Genomic DNA, 22,439 nt, shown 5'->3' on the forward strand with positions numbered 1-22,439 from the left:
ACTGGATGAGGCTGCCCAGGGCCCCTTTCAACCTGGCCTGGAGCACCTCTAGGAATGGGGCACCCACAGCTTTCTTGGGCAGCTGTGCCAGGGCCTCATCACCTTCTGAGTAAAGAATTTCCCCTTAAGATCTAAAGTGAATCTCCCCTCTTTTAGAGTAAAGCTATCCTCCTTGTCCATTCACTATGAAACCATGTAAAAAAATGATCTCCCTCCTGTTTATAAGCTCACCTCAAGACCTGGAAGGCTGCAGTGAGGTCACTCTGCGGCCTTCTCATCTCCATTCTGAACAAGCCCAGCTCCCTCAGCCTGTCTTCATAGGAGAGGTGCTTCTGCCCTCTGATTTTCTTTGTGGCCCTCCTCCACCCACTCCAACAGCTCCAAATCTTCCTTGTGCTGGGGACCACAGAACTGGATGCAGTACTGCAGGAAGGGCCTCATGAGGACAGAACAGCTGGGGGCAATCCCCAGTCTCTCCCTGCTGCCATCCCCCTGCTGATGCAGCCCAGGATACCGTTGGCCTTCCGGGCTGCAGGTGGACACTGTTGGCTCATGTCCAGCTTTTTGTCCACCAAGACTCCAAGTTTATCCCTGCAAAGCTGCTCTCAATGAGTTCTTTTCCCATTCCGTATATATCACGCCTCCCTCTTGCTCCTGAAGTTATTGCTGGCTTTGGCTGGCATGTCTCCCTCTGATATTTCTTCTGCTGCTGGCATGGCAGAGCCCTACCATGCACTCAGGGGTACCTGCAGGGGTGCAGCCCCGCTGCCTGCTTGGCAGCAGGCCCTCAGCATGCCACCCAGAGTGCCTCCCCACTGCTTGTGGCCCCTGGCATTGCCCAGGCTTGGTGTAGGGGGGAGAAATCTGGCAGAGGGGATGTCTGGAGAGCTCGCATGGAAATCTCTGCGTCTAGTGAAAAAAAAATGAATTTGCAGGATTTGTTTTTTAGAAGAGTCGCTTGATGTAGTTTTTTCCTTCTTGCCCCCTTCCCCTAAGAGCTAATTATAAGTCTTTCTAATTTCCCAGCTTTCTAATTAAATCCTTGGTGTATTAAATAAGAAACCTCAAGCAGAGATTTTTAAATGCTGTTCCTGATTTTAAGCCAAGCAAGTACACACAGAATTCACCTTAGAGCCATGATTTACATGTCTAGCCTCATAAAGATGAACTACTAACTTAATTCACCCTGGCCTCTTCTAATGGAGTTAAAGAGATCGGTCTTTGCAAGCTTAATTTTCAGCTTTCCTTCATACAAAAAATCAATATAGAGTAAAATGCACCTGCAGGTGAAATTAATCCTGTGCAACATGCCCAGAACAAGGCCCAGCACAGAGGATCGATGGTGAGCTGGTGCATAAAATCATAGGATCGTTAAGGTTGGAAAAGACCCATAAGATCATCACATCGAACCAACACCCATCCCTGCTATGCCCACTAACCATTTCCCTCAGAGCCACATCTACACATTTTCTTGAGGAACCAGATCAGGGTTCATTTTTACCACTTTACTTTGCCATGAATCCTTCAGTGACTGCTCCATGCAAAGCACGGCAGTGCCAGCGGCACGTAGTGATACAGGTGCAACCCATGGCTGGTCAGTGTGGTGGAGGAGCAGTATCCAGCACCCTGGTTTCCTCCAAGACATGGCCTCAGGAAGAACAGGGGAGGCTTTTTGGTTGAATTGTCCCCTGTTTCCACACTTGTTTCCAAGAACAAATAGCTTAACTTCACTCTGCTGGGCTGCAACCACCGAGTGGGGCTGCAAAGCTTGTTGGCAGGCTTGTTGTCATTTTTAAAATAACAAGACACAGGACGCAGCTCCTGCAAGCACAGAGAATGCAAATGCGCTGGGCGGGTTGGAGATATTCTAAGCCAGGCTGGAATTGGACCAGTGGGTGGAAAAGGTGCTCCAGTTTTTGTTCTTGTGCCTGTGTTAATGGTGAATAAGATCTAATTGGATTAAGTGCTGCGTGGGTACGTGGGTTACTTACCAGCTTCTGCAGACTAAGATCAAACTTCTTTTACCTTCATAGCTAGAACCAGCCTCCTCTGTACTCACTGCCCTCATATTCTCTTTTTTTTTTTTTTTTCCTGGAATTGCTTCTTTTGGTTCTGTGAGAATTTTGCTCATGTCTAAAAAGCCAGGTGTTACTGGAAGCAAACTCACAGCTGCTTGTGCTTGTGGAAGAGTAGCATTTTCTTACGATACACTGCAGAGAACCCATCTTGCTGTTGGGAAGATGAGGTCTGCTGTAACCAGGCGAGGGTGGGAATGCCATTGCAAGAATCCTTCTCAATGGGGAACCTGGCACAGCTGATGTGCCAAGGAGCACAGTGGGGAACGGCACTTGGCAATGTGCATCATAATTACAGCCTTAGTTGCCAAATTCTCTGTCAACTTTCACGTTGTGTTAATGGTAGTCCTCAAGAGCGAGGCATTAGAGCAAACACTGTGTGCAATTAGCGTGAGCTATGGAAATATGCAAAGCCAAGAATTTGCTGTTAGTCTAATTAAAGTCCTAGCAGTCTAATCAAAGTAGCGTTATTGGTCCCGCTGCAACAATACTTACAGACAAATTATCCAAATAGAACAGCTCGTTCTCAGCAGTGACACAGTTCAAGTTATTATACATACACTTCTGCTATCTCTTTTCACACCTTTCTCAGCACATTTCCATTCATCTCTGGGTCCTGAGGTCAACATCACAAATCTCTTTTAGGGAGCAGAGCAAATGCATTTGTCTTTTCAAGGGGTTGATAAAGAGAAGTCTGCCAGTCTCTAAAGGTAGGAGTATTATGTTGGTGGTGGGAGTCTTTTTCTCCCAAGTTTGCTTTTGGTCATTTTTATTTGTTTGCTAATGTTGTCTGCGTATCTGCTGTACTTGGCTGCCAGTTTCTCATTCATTCACAGTTACACCTTATCTGCACATCTGTTCTATGTGTAAGCTGGATACTTGTTCCTTGCTCTCTCTAGAGCAAATTTTACTCTGCTCTCAAAACAGTAATCTCTAAGTGACCCTTAACTGACCATTGGCGAGTTGTGATTTTTGTCCCTGACACCTCTTGTGCCATCCAGTGCTTGAAGTCTGCTGTCATCCTGTAATAGTGCTTATGGGGGTCCTTGATGACATGTGCTAATTTTTTATCAGCGGCCTCTGAGGTGTGATTTCTTCATAAATCAACTGACATTTCATTACAGCAGCCTAATCTAGGGTTGCTAGTAATCACTCTAAAAGAATAGTAAGAAGAGTTCCTCCATTCAAAGACACTCATGGGGAGCTATGGTAGCTTCCTAAACCATTATCTTCAAGGTAAGACAGCACTTCGAGTGTGTTATAAAAACTGCTTTACTGCAACCTGGCCTTCCTGTGCTGCACTTCAAGGACCAGGACACGATGCAGGTCTGTAACTTCACAGCCTCAAAGCTCATGCACTGTGCTCTCTCTGGTGCTGCCAGTTTTGTCTCTGCTGATGGTGTCACTGCTGGACACCCAGCTATTCTGGTTACACCAGAATATGCCACACTGCTTTAAGAGAATGAATAATTTTTACTAAAAGCTGTTTTCAAACTTCCATGCTTGTAGTGCTGTTCAGACAAACTCCTGAAAGATGTGCCTCTCTGGAGCTGCCCCCATAATTTTCATCCTTTGCAGGAGTGAAAAACCTGTATCAGGGTGGCTGCAGCACAAACACCAGATGAGAAATACAGTGCAGAGAAACAGCAACCTCGATGAGGTCAGCTGTAAGAAAATGTGTTACTGGGAAATCACACTGCAAACAAAGCCTGGGGTAGAGCTGGCAAAGATCAGCATACATTTGATGGAGTGTGCTCACCTGTCACAGCTGGATTCTGTAACAGTGCTGAACTTACAGAAAACAATGCCGTGCTGTACTGAATTGTCCACTGGCTAATACTTGCATTTAATACCCCCTGGCATCTTTTATCCAAAAGCTTACGAGGACTTTGCAGATTGAAGATTTGCTGATTATGAATCACACCTTCTTTCCCAGAAAAGAAGAATTTCTCAGGTAACTGCTGAGGCAGGAACAGAACAAGCAGTCATTTACCAAATACTATGAGTTAATAGCCAGGTTAAGAGAAGGCAGTAATAATTTTGATTCTCTGCAAGGAGTGTTGTTGAAAAGCAAGCAAATAACCTTATTTCTGCATTTCTGTCTCTCACTAACACGTAGAGTGCTTGGGAGCCAGAGTCACAGACAAGGACCCAGCCACCTTTCTCCCATACAGAGCATGCCACAGACCAGAGGTGATCCTCTAGAGCACTGCATTGGCATTTTAATGATGGGGGGAAAGCCTTTTGTGGAGAATTAGTGCAACTCCCCCAATCTATTTGTGTTCTCAATCATCTGTCTTCTAACAGTAGTGACATGTTTTAGGGAAAGAAAAACTATTTTGGCTCTTAGCATCTGTATGAAATATGCTCGGTTGAACTTTAAATGTTGTTTTTTCGCCCCCCTGGAGCAAAGAACACCTTGAAGTTTTTGAAGTAGTATTACTTACGATAATTTATAAATGGCCATGAAGATAAATAATGGGTCTTTCTTTCCAAGACCAGCTGAATGTTCTTATTTTATACTGCCTGTTTGACCTTGTAGAGAACTGTACTTACTCAGATTAGTTTGAAGTTTTCGAATGTAGTCAGTAGAGATGTTAAGCAACCCAAATTCACGACTGTCTGGTCGAACAAGAAAAATCATTCTGAGGACAAACTAAGACAATCCTTAAATTAATGCTTATTTTTGTTCTTGTTTCCTTTTTAAATCAACAGTTAGTGCCTCGTTAGGATCTGCTGATAATCGTTGCCTGGACAGTTGCCAGGCTTGTTTTGCTGTAGGAATAAGAACGGCTATAGCTAGTTTGAACTGTCTTTTCTCTCTCAAAAGCTTTGAAATTGCGTGCAAAAAAAAATAGCCTTTGTTTGGGGATCTGCATTGTTTCAAATTATAGTCCTGTTCAAACAGGTGCATATGTGGAGAGACAAGATGTGCAAGACGATAAAAGAGAATTAGTAAAGTCATCCTCCTCTTCTTAGGCCGATGTGGGAGAAATTCCTTGCCTTGACAGTGGCTTGTTTTACATAGATGAATAGTCCTAATCATCTGGTCTAGGATTTTCTTCCCCAGAGAAACAAAAGATGAACTTATTCTTCTGTTTAAATAGCAGAAGAAATTAGTATTTTTAATCATGCTGATGCTGTGTAAGTAGATGTTTAAGTGTTTTCCTGGATGAAGGCCTGAAGGCTGAATGTAACACTTAGTGATGTCCATGAGAAGCCTTAGGGAGTTTAGCTGTGGCTGGAAAAAGGCCAGAAGCAGCATTACACCACGGTTCCAACATTTGATACCAAAGGCATGCTGGGCTCTTGGGACTAACGAGTGAGGCACAGGAATGAAATATCCTTGGCTGAAGGTACGGAGAGCTCTAAGCTCCCCTTCTCACCGTATGTGGTGTGAGACAGTCAGTGACCCTGGTGAAGTGAGAGCTGCTCACTCTTTCCTAACTCCTCACCTGTCTCCAGAATGCACCACCAGCCGCACTCCAACTGGTTGGGCCAACAGTGGGACCTCTCCATCCAGAGCCCTTCCTGCACTCTGACAGCTGCCAACACAAAACCTCTATGAAGCGTTACAGTTTCAGCAGCAAGACAGCTATCAAAGAAAAAACAAAATATTTCATAGCATCTTTCTTCTTGGCATGTAAAGAAAAAGCAATAGGTAGGCACTTAGTCTGTAGGGAGCTGGGTACTGAGCCTAAACTTTGTTGTTTCAACCATGGAAGAAATAGCTTCTCAGTTTTTGAAGCTCCAGCATCAGCTTGCTCACAGCTGCCATTTAGCTCTGTTTGTAAAGCTGTGAGTCCCCACAGCTGCACTGAAAGCCAGAAGCCTTTTTTTTTTCTGTTTAGCAGAGGTTTCTCTGGTGTAATTATATAACTAGTTTTCTCTTTTGTTTCTTATCGTAAATGTACTTTTGAACACTGCCTTTGCCCCTTAGAATCAGTGGGGAATAATATTTTCAATGTATTATTTACTTATACAGTTAGCAAAAACTATTCACATAGTGCTTTTAACTCTGCTAATGGATCTACCATAACGTCAGATAAAATGTCACCATGGCCATGTATAATTAGCATTACAAATTTGGTTGAAGAGTTAAATGGTCAGATCCTGCAGGGTGCAAGTCAGCCTAGCTCCAGGCATTATGTTCACAAGATTTTTAAGATTTTCCTTTACTGAGAATGGGTCCATAGATGACTGAGACAGCCTTGAAAATGATGTAATTGATGAAATGCAAATCATGTATTGGGTGTTAAGTGGACCTGCTATCTCAAGTATCTCAGGCAATGAAAGTAAAAATTGCTCTAGTTGCAGTACAGAAAGCAAATAAGTAGTTACTGTCTCTTTCTGTGTAGAGAACTGAAACACATCAGATCATGTAGAGTTCATTGTTCTGGGACTGGCTTGGTCTGAAGCCCACTGGACATCAGTGGAAGGACTGTCGGTATCTGATCCAGAGGTGATTAATCAGAAAATAAGGATTCTAGATTTGTTAGTTACCCAGAAGTTGAAATCAAGTAATCATGGCTGGTTTATAAAACACAAGATAATTATGTGCAGTAAGAAATTAAGTCTTCATAAACAATGAAGATGCTTTTGCTAGTTGAGACTTTGTAAATACAACCACATTAAAAATAAATTCCAATTAACATTATTCAAATGAGTTTTAATTTTCTGTGCAACGTAGAAAAAAATTGATGCAAGTCATTCTACCTTTAATGACAGCTTAAAGTAAAACAGGAACAAAACGATTGATTTTCCATACAAGAATTAATTGACAATTTAACTGAAACAGTCAAACTTTACTGATTTCCAAAGTCAAGTAATAAAGGTGTCTGCCTAAGAGTTTTGATAAGGATGGATGGGCACAGTTCAATACACTGATATTATCTCATAAATCTTCTGTTTCCTGATAAGTAAAAAGTTATACATATCTAAACTATCATTTAAGTTGTCAAAAGCCTTTGCTCTGAAATTATGCAGCCTCAGTGATTGCTGTTGAATCACTGAATAGGCAGTTTTTGGAAGTTCTTCATTATAAAGCAGTAATTTTTTATTTTATAGAAAAATGAATCATCAAAAATAGATAAAGACTCATCAAAGACTGTATACTGTATGTATACATGTGACTTTATCTGTGTAATTTTTTCAGCCCCCCTAGGCTCAGTTGCATCCTACAAACGACAAACCTTTCGAAATAAAATTAAGAATGTTTTAAATCCAAATATCTTCAAACATCACTGCATCATTTCTTGAAAGGTTCTTTTGCATGCGAAAACAGTAAGATCGACCAGTGTTTCTCTAGATGAACCCTGTAATTGGGTGTGTTGTGAACGAACCCAGCCTGGCCCATCAAGTATCCCTATGCTAAATCCCAAGCACAAAGCCAACATAAACTGCTAGTAAAACAAAGTTGCTTGTTGATTCCCAAAGTCAGTAGGATTGTTTCTATGGTGGACTGAAAGTTAAGCAGAACACAGAGGCCTTCTAATTGATTTTTCTGTATGTCATTGTACCAGAAAAATTCTGAAGGCATGTTTGTAATCAGTTCCCTTCAAATTACCATTTGGTCCTTATGCACTTCATGCTACTTTTTCAGGGCAGGCTTAACTTTCAAGCACCCTAACAATGAAATAAGCAGTTAATCACAGTGCTGTTAATTGCTAATGTATATGTACGTGTTGATTATAGAAAATGACAACTAAAACATGTTAACAACCCCCTTTAAAAACGTTTGATCTAAACAGGTTATATCAGTTCATATCCACTCAGTGAATCGTAGAATGACAGAAGTGTTTGAATTGAAGGGAGTCTTAAAGGCCATCTCATCTAACTCTCCTGCAGTGAACAGGGACATCTGTAGCTAGATCAGCATGTTCAGAGCTCTGTCCAGCCTGACCTTGAGTGAAGTGTCTCAATGCAAGAAGAGTCTGTTGGACCACAGTGACACATCTAAGTATTTTCACATAAAAAAGGGACCACTGTTAGAACTCCTCGAGAACAAACCTTTGGCTGCACTACTATTGGAAGTCCGTCTTCCACCTGAGACTACCCACAAGTGCAGTGGAGCTTGTCTTCATCTGCACTGCTGAATAAAATTATAACCAGTTTTCTAGCCCCGAAGGAAAGTTTCTCTATATGTGTGCAATGCTGTGTTTCCTGTGGGTACAGCTCGATTCCCAGTGACCCCAGCATGTAATTTTTACCTGTTGTGTATCTTTTTTTGCTTCAAAACTTTGATATATGAAGTGTTTGGAAGAACTGTGCTGTGGATAGGAGGAAATCTTACTTAGTGTGAAACAGTGCATTGGCACTGTGTTTAGCATGGGTGCGTATAGGTCTAGAAATATCTGAACCTGCTGGGTAAGGTGGAGCACCAGTTCTCATGCACTTACCCATACTGTCTACTGGGAATAATCCCCCAAATGGGCTGGAACTCACACTGACACACAGTAGGACACCAAGAAGAGCTACTTGTCACGGGCCAAACCCAGTCTGGGGACAAAAAACACAAATGCTCATGTTTGTTTTCTGGAAGCTTTTTTTCAGAAGTATGGATATAAATATTCTTGCTAACTTCTATCAGTCATCAGTACAGGGTTATTTTTCTGTGTAGATTTTTTCTTTGGTATCTGTATGTACACTGTAATAGCTGTGAAGCTATGATTGAGATGCTGTGCTTCTGAATGTACCAGATAATTTTGAGCTTCCTGATGCAGTATGCACAGGTTGTATGCTGTCACTCATATGTGCAAAATGTTCTATTTATATTGAGTAACTTACTTCTAAACTAGAAAATTAACTAAGTCAGTAAGCTTGCAAGGTTGTTTGGAGGCCAGACTTTCACTTGATCTTGGGCAGAGGACACAAGGAAAACTTTCTGTTCCCTTCTGTTTCAAATGAGGTTTCAAACTAGAGCTAATTTATTGTATGAGCTCATAATTTTAGCCAGAAAAGTTTGTCTTAATTGAGTTTTTTGACACTAATTTATTCAAATCAGCTTCCCAAATCCAGGTATTATGTGCAAAGCTTTTTTTTCTGTGCTGATCATGTATTTCAATTAATAGGCAATGTTTAGCTTAGAGCTCACAGAGTCTGCACAGCTTAGCTTCTTGCGCATTCAGTAACTTGTCCTTTATCAAAGAGTCAATCCTCTTGCGCTTTATTGGCAGTACATGATGTGCATTGATTGTGGACACTGATCTATTCAATTAGCTTATTTATGAGTCTGTGTAAAAACAAGACACTGGTACCAAAACCAAGAGTTAACAAAAGAGCTTCTTCAATTAAACTATTCTCATAATCAAGCTCTGAATTTAAATGGTTTGCTCAGGAAAATGCATGATGAGTTCATGTAGCTGCAAATTAACACAGTGAAAGCTTGCTGCTTTCAAATGGTGTTTAGCTCTTCCATTTGTTTGGGGTTTTTTTGTTTGGTTGGTTTTTTTATTTGCTGCATTCTACCTCTTACATCTAAAGCGGAGAGCCAGGGTTTCATTTTAGTGCATTTCTGATTAGTTCAAATTTAGAATGCTGTTTCCAAGATCCATCCAAGCTGGAGCCTGTAATGATCACTAAAATATTGCTAAAATCAAAGGACAGCATTTTATACTGGCTTTAAACAGAGTAAAGGTCTGATTCCCTCTCATGTATACTACTTGTTATCTACCTAAAATGTAAGAGCATGAGGAACAGACCTGAAGGGCTGAGTGACTTAGGAATGGATAGAAAGATGATGAAATTCAGAAACCTGTGTAGGATAATATATAATTTGAGGGGGCATGAATGATGACAAATGTTGACATGAAGTCACAACAAAGATCTTACAAGCCAAATCAAATCCTGAAACTGACTTAACTGACTTCATAGTAAAAGCTGTACTGAGGACTGTCAAGTTCTGAGCTGACACCAAGCAGATGAATTAACCTCATATCCTCCCTCCTTTCCTGGAAAAGATACAGCAAAAGGCAGCGTTGCTGGGAAATGTAACTGGTTACATTCTATTCTATCATCAGTGACTTAAAAAATATAAGTATGGATAGCACAGAGTGTATACATCTTAGTCTTTTGCTCATTCAGTACCTAGCCCTTTACCAAGGAATTAATCTTCTCAGGTTTTATCAGCAGTACATGATGTGCATTGGTTGTCAGTGATGATCTGTTCCATTAGCTTCCTCACGTGTCTGTGTAGGAAAAGTCCACTACACTCTCCCCCCCCCCCCTCATCCCCCGAAACAAACAAACAAATAAACAAAAAAAATATACTGAGATTTCTTTTTTATCTTCATTTACTTTTTACCAAAGCACTTGACAATGTTCATTGAATTTAAGCATTATTGCCACAATTGAATGCAAATAATAGTCTTACTTTCTCATATGCTGTGTTAGAAGAAAATGGAATTCAGTGATCGAGAATGCCAAGAAATCCAAAAGTACAAGTGGATTTAAAGAAATACAAATTATTGGAAACAGACTCTTTGATGATTATTGAGGTTGACTCAGATTCTAGCCCAGGAAGCCGTTGATTCACTGTCCAACTGTGTAAGTTGGGTAGGTCGAAGTCCCAGTTTCTCACACCATTACCTAGATCAACAACTGATTACTTTGAACAACGTGACTGAACATGTAATCCTCACTTAAAAATTAAGAAAATGCATTAACTTTAGTTCCAGCTTATTTCTAATTAATATATTTTGTATTTTTAACTGCAGAATCCCCTCCATCTGCAAATGAGTTTAGAAAACTCATTGAGCTCTGATGCTGATGTCACATTCTCAATCCTTGCAATGAACAACTGGTACAACTTCAGCTTAATGGTATGCCAGGAGGAGTGGAACATCACGGATTTTCTCTTCCTCACACAACAGAGCTCCAAGTTCCACCTGGGGTCCATTATAAACATCACAGCAAATCTCACTTCAACCAAGGACCTTCTAAACTACCTACAGTTTCACCTGGAGAGCATCAAAGACACAACATCTACCATGGTCATGTTTGGATGTGACATGGAAAAAACAAGGAGAATTTTTGAAATAACCACCCGATTTGGTGTGATGCCTCCAGAACTTCACTGGATTATTGGGGATTCACAGAACGTGGAAGAACTGAGGACAGAAGGTTTGCCGCTCGGTCTCATTGCTCATGGCAAGACAACACAGTCTGTCTTTGAGCATTATGTGCAGGATGCAATGGAGCTGGTAGCAAGAGCTGTAGCAGCAGCCACCATGATTCAGCCTGAACTAGCTCTTATTCCGAGTACAATGAATTGCATGGACACAGATGAAAAAAATATAACCTCAGGACAATATTTGTCGAAGTAAGTTTGTTGTTGTTGCTGTTTGTAGCTAGCATTTCTGGTATCAAATAACATCTTAGTTTTCTTTCCCTTCTCAGCCCTTCTTTATAGCGTGGCTGTACTGCTATTCACCCTTACTAATGCATACATTTGTTTCAGTATTTCTTCCTGCTTCATTCTTCTGGAGACATAATGAAACTTAAACTTAGCCATAGAGGGAGGTGAGGCTAGTTGTGGAAAAAGATCCTGTTCACAGAGGCAGAGATAGTACAGAGAGTGTGTAGGCTCAGCTGCAGCCTAAGCACTGAAAGTATCTTGTAATTATATATCTGTGGGAGAAGTCAAATTCTCTCGGGTTTTGAGATATGTGAGAGAATACAAAACACAAAATGAGTATTTGTGCTACCGAAGAAATGAGTATAAAAACAGGTGTGTGTTTTCAGGCCCTTGCTAGTATGCTTCCTTGGGTCAGGAATGAACTAACAAAAAAACCCTTGACCATTTAGACACGACTTCTGCAGGCTGAGAGCTCTCAAAGCTACAAGAAGTGCCAGAAATCAAATTTTCTGTAGGGTAGAGTGGGAAGCTTCTCTTGCAACTTCTAAAGCTGTACACCAGTTGTTCCCAAAACCACCTTGAGATTAATGTGTACAAATATTTGAGGCTTTAACATATGAGAAAGATGCATGATTCCCTTTAAAAATAAACAAAAAGGTCCTTGTTATGGGTGTGAAGTCATCAGCTGTTTTACATTCAGTGACTGCTGCAGATTTTTACCTCCTTACATCTGGTTTTTAGCCTACAGGTGTTAATGGATGGGATTAGGATAGGAGTTCTTGAGCCAAATGTTTGAGTCTTACAATATTTTGAGGATTAAGGAAGAGTCAAAGAGAAACAAAATCTACATCAAAACACCTTTATGTATTCCTGCATAACATTTCTTGATCATTGTTTTCTTCAAAAAATTAGTAGCCCTTACATGATGAACATGGACTGCTGTCATCAGGTTGTCGTATTTTTCACATCTATGAAACGTCTTGTCCCTTCGTCTTGATAAAGATACTGTGGAAGGCAAAAAAAGGTCAGAAGGTTGGGAGAAATCTGTCTTTAAAAAGAATGACTTGAATCTGCTGGGGAAACAGACGGTTTATGGGGAATGTGATAAAGATGTACGGAATCACCAGTGAAATGGAGGGAGCAGACTAAGATAAATCATTCGTTGTCTTTTTGCCTTAAAGAAACAAGGAAGATGAAGTCAGCGAGGTTCAGAACAAATCAAAAGCAGTGCTTCATACCACTGCACTCTCTGTACTCTGCTGTACCACAGTGCAGTGCTATGAAGCACTGCAAATTCAAGTAATACTAGTATTTTAAATGAGTTCAAGAGGAGGGCTGAATGAAGTGCCTGTAAGAGAATTCAGAGGGAGCAACACCACACTGACAAATCACAGCAGGCTCTGGAAAAGCCTGAAACTCAAAGTGGTTGAGAACTGTCAGAGCATTAGGAGAAAATGTCATACAGTTGGCCTGCTTTTCCCTACGTACCTTCTGGTGGACAGTGTTGAGGAGAACATGCTCGATAAACCCTTGGTCTGAATCACTATGCAAAGTCTATCAGCGAGGCAGACACCTGATGGCCAGTCCTTATGTATTTGAGTTAGCAGCACAACTATTAATTCCTAACAGCAGCAATGATTTATGAGTCACCAGTGGGTGGTTTAATTGTGACCAGAGCAGAGACAAAACTTCTGTCTGCTGGGTAACTGAGTATTTACTGACAGAGGTCCTTTTCTGCCTGAGAGCTCATCTGTCTTAGTACAGTGCCTTAGAGCCTTAGAGCTGTGGTGGCTGAGGATGGAGAGATGCAGAGACATGAGCATTGCCTCCGCAGCTGCAGCATGCACAGTAAAAGCACATCCATGCCTGGCACACCAGGTCCAGGGCTTTCAGTGTGCTTGATCACTGACTCTGCAGCCATTTAAGTGACATCCAAGGGCAGCACAGCTGTGAACAGGGCCACTGTCTGGTCCATGGCAAAGCAGGCTTTTATAGATATGAGTATGGAACTGGAGGAACACATGCTTGTTGTAAATCTCCCATCTTCAATTCCTCCTACAAGAAGTCTGATTCCTAGATCTATTCCTGTTGCTCTGGGAGCATCCTTGTTGCCAGAATAAGATACTAAAATTTAAAAGCTTCATCTTTTCTTACAGTCTAAACTAGTCTCACAGCTTTAATTTGCCTTGGGTAATTTCTCCAGCCTCCTATTTGTCTGCCTGTTCTAGCTCTTGCTTCTGGTAGTTTTTCCAAGAAAGATACAGAATGGCCAAGCCACTGAAATTAAGTGGAAGTGAAATCATTTAATTAAGTCATTCTGCAAAGAGGGCTTTGCTCAAGTATAGTAAAACCAGTTCTTGCACAGTAATAAAAACAGGAAGAAGGCTGAAAAGAACAAGTGGCACACTTGGGACTTCTTGGTCAAGCTAGGTAATACTAGTAAAGTGTTGAGACAGCTACCACAGTCTGTCAGTGCAATCATCAGCTCACAGACATTGACACATCAAGGAATTAATTCACAGAGGATTTGTCCCTTTGCCTTCTGAAATCTATACACTCCTTTCTGCATGAACCTGTCCGTAGCCCTTCTGAAGAGGGCCAGCTCAGTATATCATATATATATAGATACATATATATCGGATATATATCAGATATTTCCATTGTGTCTGTGTGATATGTGACACTTGTAAGTCTCAGAGATTTCACACTAGAGGCTGCTGGTCTAAATAATGTGGTCAGATCCTCAGATCTGTTTTTTAAAGTGACTGAGTTCTGCTGTGAAAACTGTGGCGTGAGTTTCACTACTGCTGCACACAGCACATGCAGAAGATGAGAAGCCAGAGCCACTCACAACTTTTACAAAGTGTTTTAAAATGTATCTCCCACATGGTTCCTCTCATTTATTTTGATTAATGTCCTGTCACTACCAAAAATATGGAACATGCAAATGAGCTGCAAAAGTAAGCTACTACCTCAAGAAGGTAGCAAAGTCTAAATGCTACTAAATCTCTCAGGTAAATGCTTCTAACACAATTCAACTACAGGACAGGTACAGAGTGCTTGGTTCATTCTCATGGGCATGCTTATTTCTACACGGAAAGTCAGAGAACACAGTGCATAAATTTCACTGTTCTCATTCTACCTTTAGAAAGTAAATCTAATGCATAATTCCATAGCTTCATCTACTCTCTCCAGGTATGCAGCTTTCTAATATTCAGGTTGTGCTGCAGTGGAAATTTGGGGCCAAATCCATCAAAACCTTGCTAATTTATTCCTCTTAGGAATTTGTGTCTGTCAATTTTGGCATTGTTGTTAACACTGATGAGTTGTTAACGCTATTTTCTACACTGCTTCTTTCAAAATGTTGTGCACAGACATATCTATACCTTCACTTATTGTCATAGTGATGACCACAGCATATAAGCCCAGCAGTGCTTGTAAGGAAGAAATTGCACTTTTTTTTTTTTTTTTTTTTTACAAAGACTGAGGAGAAGAGAGAGAGCAAACATGTTCATGGTTATGTGAACCTTCCTCTAGTGCTCAGGATTGCCTTCTTCTGTGGCTGTTGTCTTGATGATGTTTGCATTTGCAAACATGCACAGATCTTGCCAAAACAGAGAAGCAGCCTGGGAGGAAAGCACCTGTCACACATGACTGACGCCAGTGGTTAATGCAGTTACGTTTACATTTAGCTAATGCTAGACTAAGTGGAAAAGGACTTCTAGAATGTGATCCACAATCATACATCAATCCTATATATATCAATATATCAATCCTATAATAATGTATATTATTAACATTTGTGTGCATTTCTGGGCATAATTCTTAGACTTGGGTAACGTGTACAGATCTGTTGTTCTGGACAGTATAGGCTGTATCATCTTGGATTGTGTCATCTTTTGGGTTGATGGTTGAACTAGATGATCTCAGTGGTTTTTTCCAACCTTAGTGATTCTGTGATTTTAAGGTCTTTCTCCGAACTTTACGCACAATAGGCTGCTTGAGAGTAGTTTTGAAGCCATCACGGGAAAGGCTTTCACACATACAGCTATACTCAAACTGTATTATTTAGTTCCTTAAATTTGTTCTTAGCTGAGGGCAAATGTTAGTATGATCTGCACATATGCAGAATTTTTACTGCTGAAGATACATAAAAATTTAACAGATTTTGTCAGTGCAGTGCAGTCAGCAGCGTGCCTGCACAGACACTTGCTGCAGGTTTATCCTTTTCTAATCTATTTAAGGTTAGTTTTTTCTTCCCCTCTAGCTATTGATAAACAATTAATACTACTTAAAGTTTATGCCTCGTCTCTTGAGGCTGCAGTGACAGCTATACACTTTATATTTCTTTCAATACTTGCTTTCATCTAATTCTCAGAGTTATTATGACATGTTACATTCTACTATGACAGCTAGATACTCTGTCATCTGAATGCCTCTTACTGAAAAATATGTGCTTCACTTACCTTACACCATATTAGCAGCAATATAACTCCGTTGTTTTTAATGGAATCACTCTACCAAGACTTTCATTGTCGTAACAGAGTGCCTCTGCAGTCCCTGCAAAATGCACAGCAACTTTCTCGTTAACAGAGAGCAGTTCAGTTGGTCATGTTCCCACTCACTTCTCTGCTCCCTTATCTGTATCATTTTAGCATATTGAATAATGAGTTACCAGAAGCTGTATTATACATAGGTGGATGACAACTACCAGCAAATGTTGCCAGCCCAATGCGAAGGAAACACTTAACTTTTACTCTGAAGATGTGGGATAGTAAACGTCCAAAAAAAATGTGCAGTGCAAAATTGGTATGCTCCATGAGATCAGCTGTGTCAAAACTGCACTTTTCAGAACATTGCTTTTGCAATTTGGTATTTTAATAATAATTTTTTTTTAAAGAACTAAAATCTTTTTCTAGGGCAAAGTTCTTTCACTGAATCCTTTCCTCATTCTGAAGTGGACTAACATTACCAGTGTCAAATGGGCATTTAGAATCTGGGTTGGTTCACTTGAGAGTGCTTGAAACATGTTGACAGCACTTCAGTAGCCTCTCTTACATCTGCTACATTTTACTAAGATGACAGATTTTTCTTGGAAGGGCATTTCTTCTTTTCCATTCTTCCATTTTCATTCATATTTTTATCTGGGAATCTTACTACTGATCTCTTTAAGTTCAGTTGAGAACTAACCTTCGTTTTGTTTACTTAAAAAACAAAGGGCAAAGGCAACTGAAAAAAAAAAAAAAAGATATCTCTCATTTTTTTATAGTAAGTAAATAAAATATCTTTCATAAATAGTTTCCATTTACATTACATAAAATATGCAGAGGAGAGAGCATACCCAAGTATTTTTAATCATAAGTGGCTTATTCATTGTGCCGTAGGAAAGCTATGAATATCTAGTGTTTAGCCAGATTTTCTAATCTAATCCCTTAAACATAAATTCATGGTGTCTGCATAAGTTTCAGTTAATGGCTTATGATGTCTGCTTCTGATTATTCTGCTTTTTCTCTCCAACAGGTTTTTAGCTAACACAACTTTTGATGGTCTCAGTGGCCACATTAAGGTGAAAGGTTCCTCTGTTGTCAGCTCAGAAAACAACTTCTTCATCTGGAACCTACAGCATGACCCTGTTGGGAACCCCATGTGGACTCGTCTAGGGAGCTGGCAAGAAGGAAAGATTGTCATGGACTATGGGATATGGCCAGAACAGGCCCAGAGACATAAAAATCACATGCAGCACCCCACTCGGCTGCACCTCAGAGTGGTAACTCTTATTGAGCACCCTTTTGTCTTTACAAGAGATGTAGACGATGAAGGTCTTTGCCCAGCAGGGCAGCTGTGCCTGGATCCTTTGACCAACGATTCAGCAGTGCTGGATAACCTGTTTGAGACTCTCCAAGGAGGAAATGACACTGTTCCCATTGAGCTGAAGAAATGCTGCTATGGCTACTGCATTGATCTGCTGGAGAAACTGGCTGAGGATATGAACTTTGATTTTGACTTGTACATTGTTGGTGATGGAAAATACGGAGCCTGGAAGAATGGTCATTGGACTGGGCTGGTAGGAGACCTTCTTTCAGGGACAGCTCACATGGCAGTGACATCATTTAGCATTAACACTGCCCGCAGCCAAGTGATTGATTTCACTAGCCCTTTCTTTTCCACTAGTTTGGGGATATTGGTGAGGACCAGAGACACGGCAGCTCCGATTGGAGCCTTCATGTGGCCACTTCACTGGACTATGTGGCTGGGGATATTTGTTGCGCTCCACATCACTGCTGTTTTCCTCACCTTATACGAGTGGAAAAGTCCTTTTGGGATGACCCCCAAGGGAAGGAACAGAAACAAAGTCTTCTCTTTCTCCTCTGCCCTGAATGTCTGCTATGCGATCTTGTTTGGAAGAACAGCTGCCATCAAACCCCCCAAGTGCTGGACTGGAAGGTTTTTAATGAATCTATGGGCTATTTTCTGTCTGTTTTGTTTGTCCACGTACACAGCCAACCTAGCTGCTGTCATGGTTGGAGAGAAGATCTATGAAGAGCTTTCTGGAATACATGACCCAAAGGTAAAACATGTCTGTTGTTATTAGCTCAGCTTTTTCTTTTTCCCAGTCGAAATTCACTGCTACATAATTTATGGTTTCTTAATAAAATCAGAAAGCGACCTGTCTGCAAAACAGCAGTTATCCTACAGTTAATTATCGTCTGACAGCACTTCAGGAGGAAAGTCCAGTGAGAGAAGGAATTTAAATATCCATTAAAGTGTAGGGAATGATTTCATAGGTGTAAGGTTAGAGGTTGGTCAAGGATTTTTGTTTTGCTCACAGCGGAGATTTTAAGTGGTTTCTGCATGCAGATTTAAGGATGGATTACAGTTCTGAAGTCCCTTTGGCTGCAGTTGTTTGGATCAGTTAGGTGATATAGATCATTCTGAGATTTACTCAGGCAAAATAACCACACAGCATGGAGACAAAAGCATGGACACAAAACCTGATATTCTAGGCAGGGTTTTGCTAGTATTTCAGAGGCCTTAATGGTGTTATTGCGAATGGTTTCCATAAATTTTAAATCAAATGGAGAAGAACTGAAATATTTTGAAAAACTACTTTTTGTATCAGAATGACAGAATACTTTATGAGTAGTCAGACCATTGATTTTCAGTGTCGCTTCTGCTGTGGAACTGTTCATGCAGGAACTGGATGGCATAGTAGACAGCTTGTATGCAAGTAGCTCAGAGAGCTTGGTACATATTGGGAAGGCAAGCAAAAATGCAGAAGCAGGACTGCTCACACACACTCTCCCTCCTTCTCAAGGTGGATGAAAGGAGGTTGTGCTGAAATTTAAGGCTCAGCCACATTCCATAGTTCAGCCATTTTAGAAGGCTGTCGTAACTTTATTTGCTACTAATTTGTGGTCACAAATAAAACTGAGCAGAAAGGTTTATGGAGAGAATACACGGCTGCAGGTGACACAAAAGCAGGCATCCTCTTCAGGTGACAGTCCCTCTAGGGAACAGGATGCCACAGAAAATTTCCCTTGTTTATTTGAAGCTTTCACCAGCAAAAGTTTGATTCATGGTATTGTCCACAATTTTATACTCATAATTTAACTGCTAGTACACAGCTGTTAAACTATCTACCATCAGTCTCAGGTGGCTGAACTGATAAAACATTATGCCAGTGGAACAAATCACCTCAAGAACTCCAGAACCAATCGCTTATTTTGCTTTCATAAAATTTATTAATAAAAGTTATATGCATACCTCCAAACAACACAGACCAAGCTCCATTTTTCACATCAGTAAAAGTTTGTGTTTGGATTGATGACCATCCAATTTTGACTTTGTGAATATGATTTCTGAATCGCTTCCTCCAACATTTAGACTAGTAATATTTTTTAAAAAGAACATTATTTTCTATGATTGGCCTAAGGCACTCTGATTTATGACTTAAAGCTAGTGCTTTTCCCCCTCCATAAAGATATCAGACATAGTAAATCTGTAATTTCATCAAGTTAAGCTTCAAGTCTGCTGGAATCTTGTATTTGTTTTGTTCAGAGCATACTGGATGAGCAATTGAGAGTGTTTCAGTCCTTGTTTGGTAAGCCTCAACATGGACTTGAAAATGAAGTTAGTCCTCTGTTTTTTGTATGGGCATTACCTAATCCATTACCTAATCACATCAGATTACATCCTAATTTTCTGCATCACTATTATGACCATACAGGCAGTTCCTATGAGAGATATTGGAAAACTTCTGCAAACTGTAAGACGATAGAATTATTCTAAAGCTGCACTGTAAAGCTTTCCCATCAAGTTACAAAATTGAACACAAAGTATTGAAGTGTATTGCACACTGCAAACACAGGTCTTAGGCCTAAATAAAACACTGTTGACTAATGGTTTGGGGTTAATCACCTCAGGGATCAGGTAAATCAGTGGCATTAGTAGCCTCTCCTAGACAGACGCTTCTCTGCTTCGTGGAACAAAGCTAAGCTTCTGAATTGTTCCCACTTTCCAATGTAGAAATAAAACAAATAGGTTTTATGAGAGAGGATTACCTGATGTTACATGAACTAGAAAATATTTGTAGATATTTTGTTTGCCTCTGAAGTCTTGGTCTGTATGATCAGTTATAACAGAAAACGTACTGCTTTAATCTCTTCTCACACAAAGCCTGAGCTGCGCTCTGATGGAGTTCTCTCTAACATATAAAGCTCAGGTTTGGAAAACGTCTGGAGCACAGCAGTTGTAGAGGTACGCCCACCAGTTTGGTTACTTCTTTAAATATTTTTTAGGTGATTTAAATATTTTACCTTCTTTTTCAGATCTACCTGCCTCTTCATCTTTTTGAAAAAGATGGCAACAAGATGCAGAAATAATCTTTTTAATATTAATGTGCTTTTAAACATTCCCCTGCTGTTCTCCAGGCAAATATGCTCTTGTACTGTGCTTCTGGAAAGTATTTAAAAAGCAAAACCTGAAATAGATGAGCAGCCTGTTTGAGGTGGTGTAAAATGTATGATTTCCCCAAGCTGGCACCACAGACAGTAAATCCCATGTGAGACTCTAAGCAGGAGGGGAGAGATGGTAAGATGGGAAAAAGTGAAAGTCTGGTTCCTAAAGCCAGTACTGACAGAAGGATCTATGCTCTTTTTTCTGATTAAAAAAATATCCAACTTTAGCTATGGCCTGATTAAACAGCATTTGCTTTTGTAGAGGAATACATGCTGCAGTGGTGATGTGTAATTGACCAAGCAGCACCGTGTTTTAGCAGTTGCTCAGTACAGCTCTGAAAGGAGAGTCTCAGAGGTACAACCTTCTCATCAGAGATCAACAGGAAATTAGTTGCGGTACAACCACTGATCACACGGAATATGGAATGAGGGGTCTCCCCAGTGGACTTTAAATGTGCTCTGACAAGAAGGGAACGATGAAATACTGAAATATCACCATGCTGCTTCCAGGAGCAACAGCCAGGCATGGTGCTACCCAGAGCAGCAATGGGAGGCAGGAGAATGTTGTTCTGGGAACAGGCCTTGTGCCTGAGGTTCTCAGTGCGCATTTTCTGAGTGGGGCCTGTACAGAATCTTAACAAGGGCAAGCCAGATGTCCGGAGCATCCATCCAACCAGGTACTCCACTGACTCAGGTTTTCAAACCTGAAAGCCCTTTTGATGCTGAAGGGATTAGAAATGCATTTTATCTAATGCCTGTCACACAGGTTGCTTCCAGTCCTTCATATCACATCTCATGAATACTGAGCTAAAGCATCTGGGCTCTGAGCAGCCACAGGTGAAGGCCTGCAGGAGCACCAGGTGGTTGCTCACTGGGAAGCTCCCACCTTAGGGGCAGCCAGTCACAGCCTGACAGCACACCTTTCTTTTAGCAGAAGCTGCAAAATACACACCACCACTGAGCTGCAGAAATAGATGAAAGCAATTTTCTGTCACCCAAAGATCTTACTCTCCTAAGAAAATGGGCAGCTGGGGACCACAGCTGCCTTATCTCCTCCTGTTTTCTAATCTTACACATTTTATACCATCATCTCTTCTCAGTGCAAACTGGCACACCCATATTTCGGGGAAAAAAAACACAAAAAAACATTCACTTGAATGAATCCAGGCTGCTGTTTGAGCAGTAGAGGATAGCTGCAGCATGAGTGCAGTCTCAACACAGATAAAGGTTGCAGCAGTGTCCTGAGCCCTCATCTGAAGCAGCAGGCTGCTCTCCACACCACAGGCAATGAGTTTATAAGCTCATTCGCAGGCAGAAGACAGACAAATATTTTGTTCAGATCATTTTCTACAGCTTTCATCCCTTCTGCTATCTGAATCCTAGGTTGTTTTCCTAGTGTCAGATCTTTGGGTGCATAAAAATTTACAGCATTCCTGTTTTTCGGACTGCTTGGCAGACTGTCTGTTGTGCAGACCTGACTTCCGTACAAGGTCAGTTATTCATCCTGTGAGCATGCAGACCAGCAGGCTGCCTTGGAGCAGGTCTAATCATTTGTCCTGCCTTCCTGTCACAGCCTGGAAGACACCTGGCACTATTCCTGACATCTCCCCAATCTGCTTGCCACCTTGTTTGTTTTATTGCTCCTTAGTCTCCTGGCCATGACATTATGCTAAGTCTGAGTTGAAAAAGCCACCACCAAAAGCTTTTATCCCTTGCTGTGGCCAGGCCAGTGCATATTTTCACAGGGACTGGGTTGCAAAAGGTAACCCATTAAAAATGTTGCTAGAGAGGCACTGAGGTGTGCAAATGGGGATAGATGGGGACAAGACAGCTGGCTGCTCTATCTGTTCCCTGACTGACAGGCAGCGACTGCATTACTGCAGTGCAGCAGGCACAGGCTGAGTAGAGAAGGAGCATGGAGATAAGCAAGAGACTTGGGGTACAGAAAGAGAATTTGCTACCAGCTTGCTTTGAAAGTATGTATCTCTGTGGCTTTTGTCTGTTCTAGCCAGTCTGGTGACAAGTCCTGATATTTTATGTCTTAGTTTCCAG

General features: G+C 40.9%; 1 protein-coding gene across 1 annotated transcript in view; it reads left to right on the plus strand.

Annotated features, from left to right (window-relative positions):
* Positions 1-22,439, plus strand: part of GRIN3A (glutamate ionotropic receptor NMDA type subunit 3A) — a 68,553-nt gene that overhangs the window by 18,279 nt on the left and 27,835 nt on the right. The window contains exons 2-3 of the mRNA XM_031610401.2: positions 10,790-11,394; positions 16,951-17,998. Coding sequence (XP_031466261.2) covers positions 10,790-11,394; positions 16,951-17,998 — 1,653 coding nt within the window. The remainder of the gene's footprint in view (positions 1-10,789; positions 11,395-16,950; positions 17,999-22,439) is intronic.

Source organism: Phasianus colchicus, chromosome Z (assembly GCF_987193195.1).
Source record: "Phasianus colchicus chromosome Z, bPhaCol1.hap1.1, whole genome shotgun sequence".
In the NCBI taxonomy this organism is placed as follows: Eukaryota; Metazoa; Chordata; class Aves; order Galliformes; family Phasianidae; genus Phasianus; species Phasianus colchicus.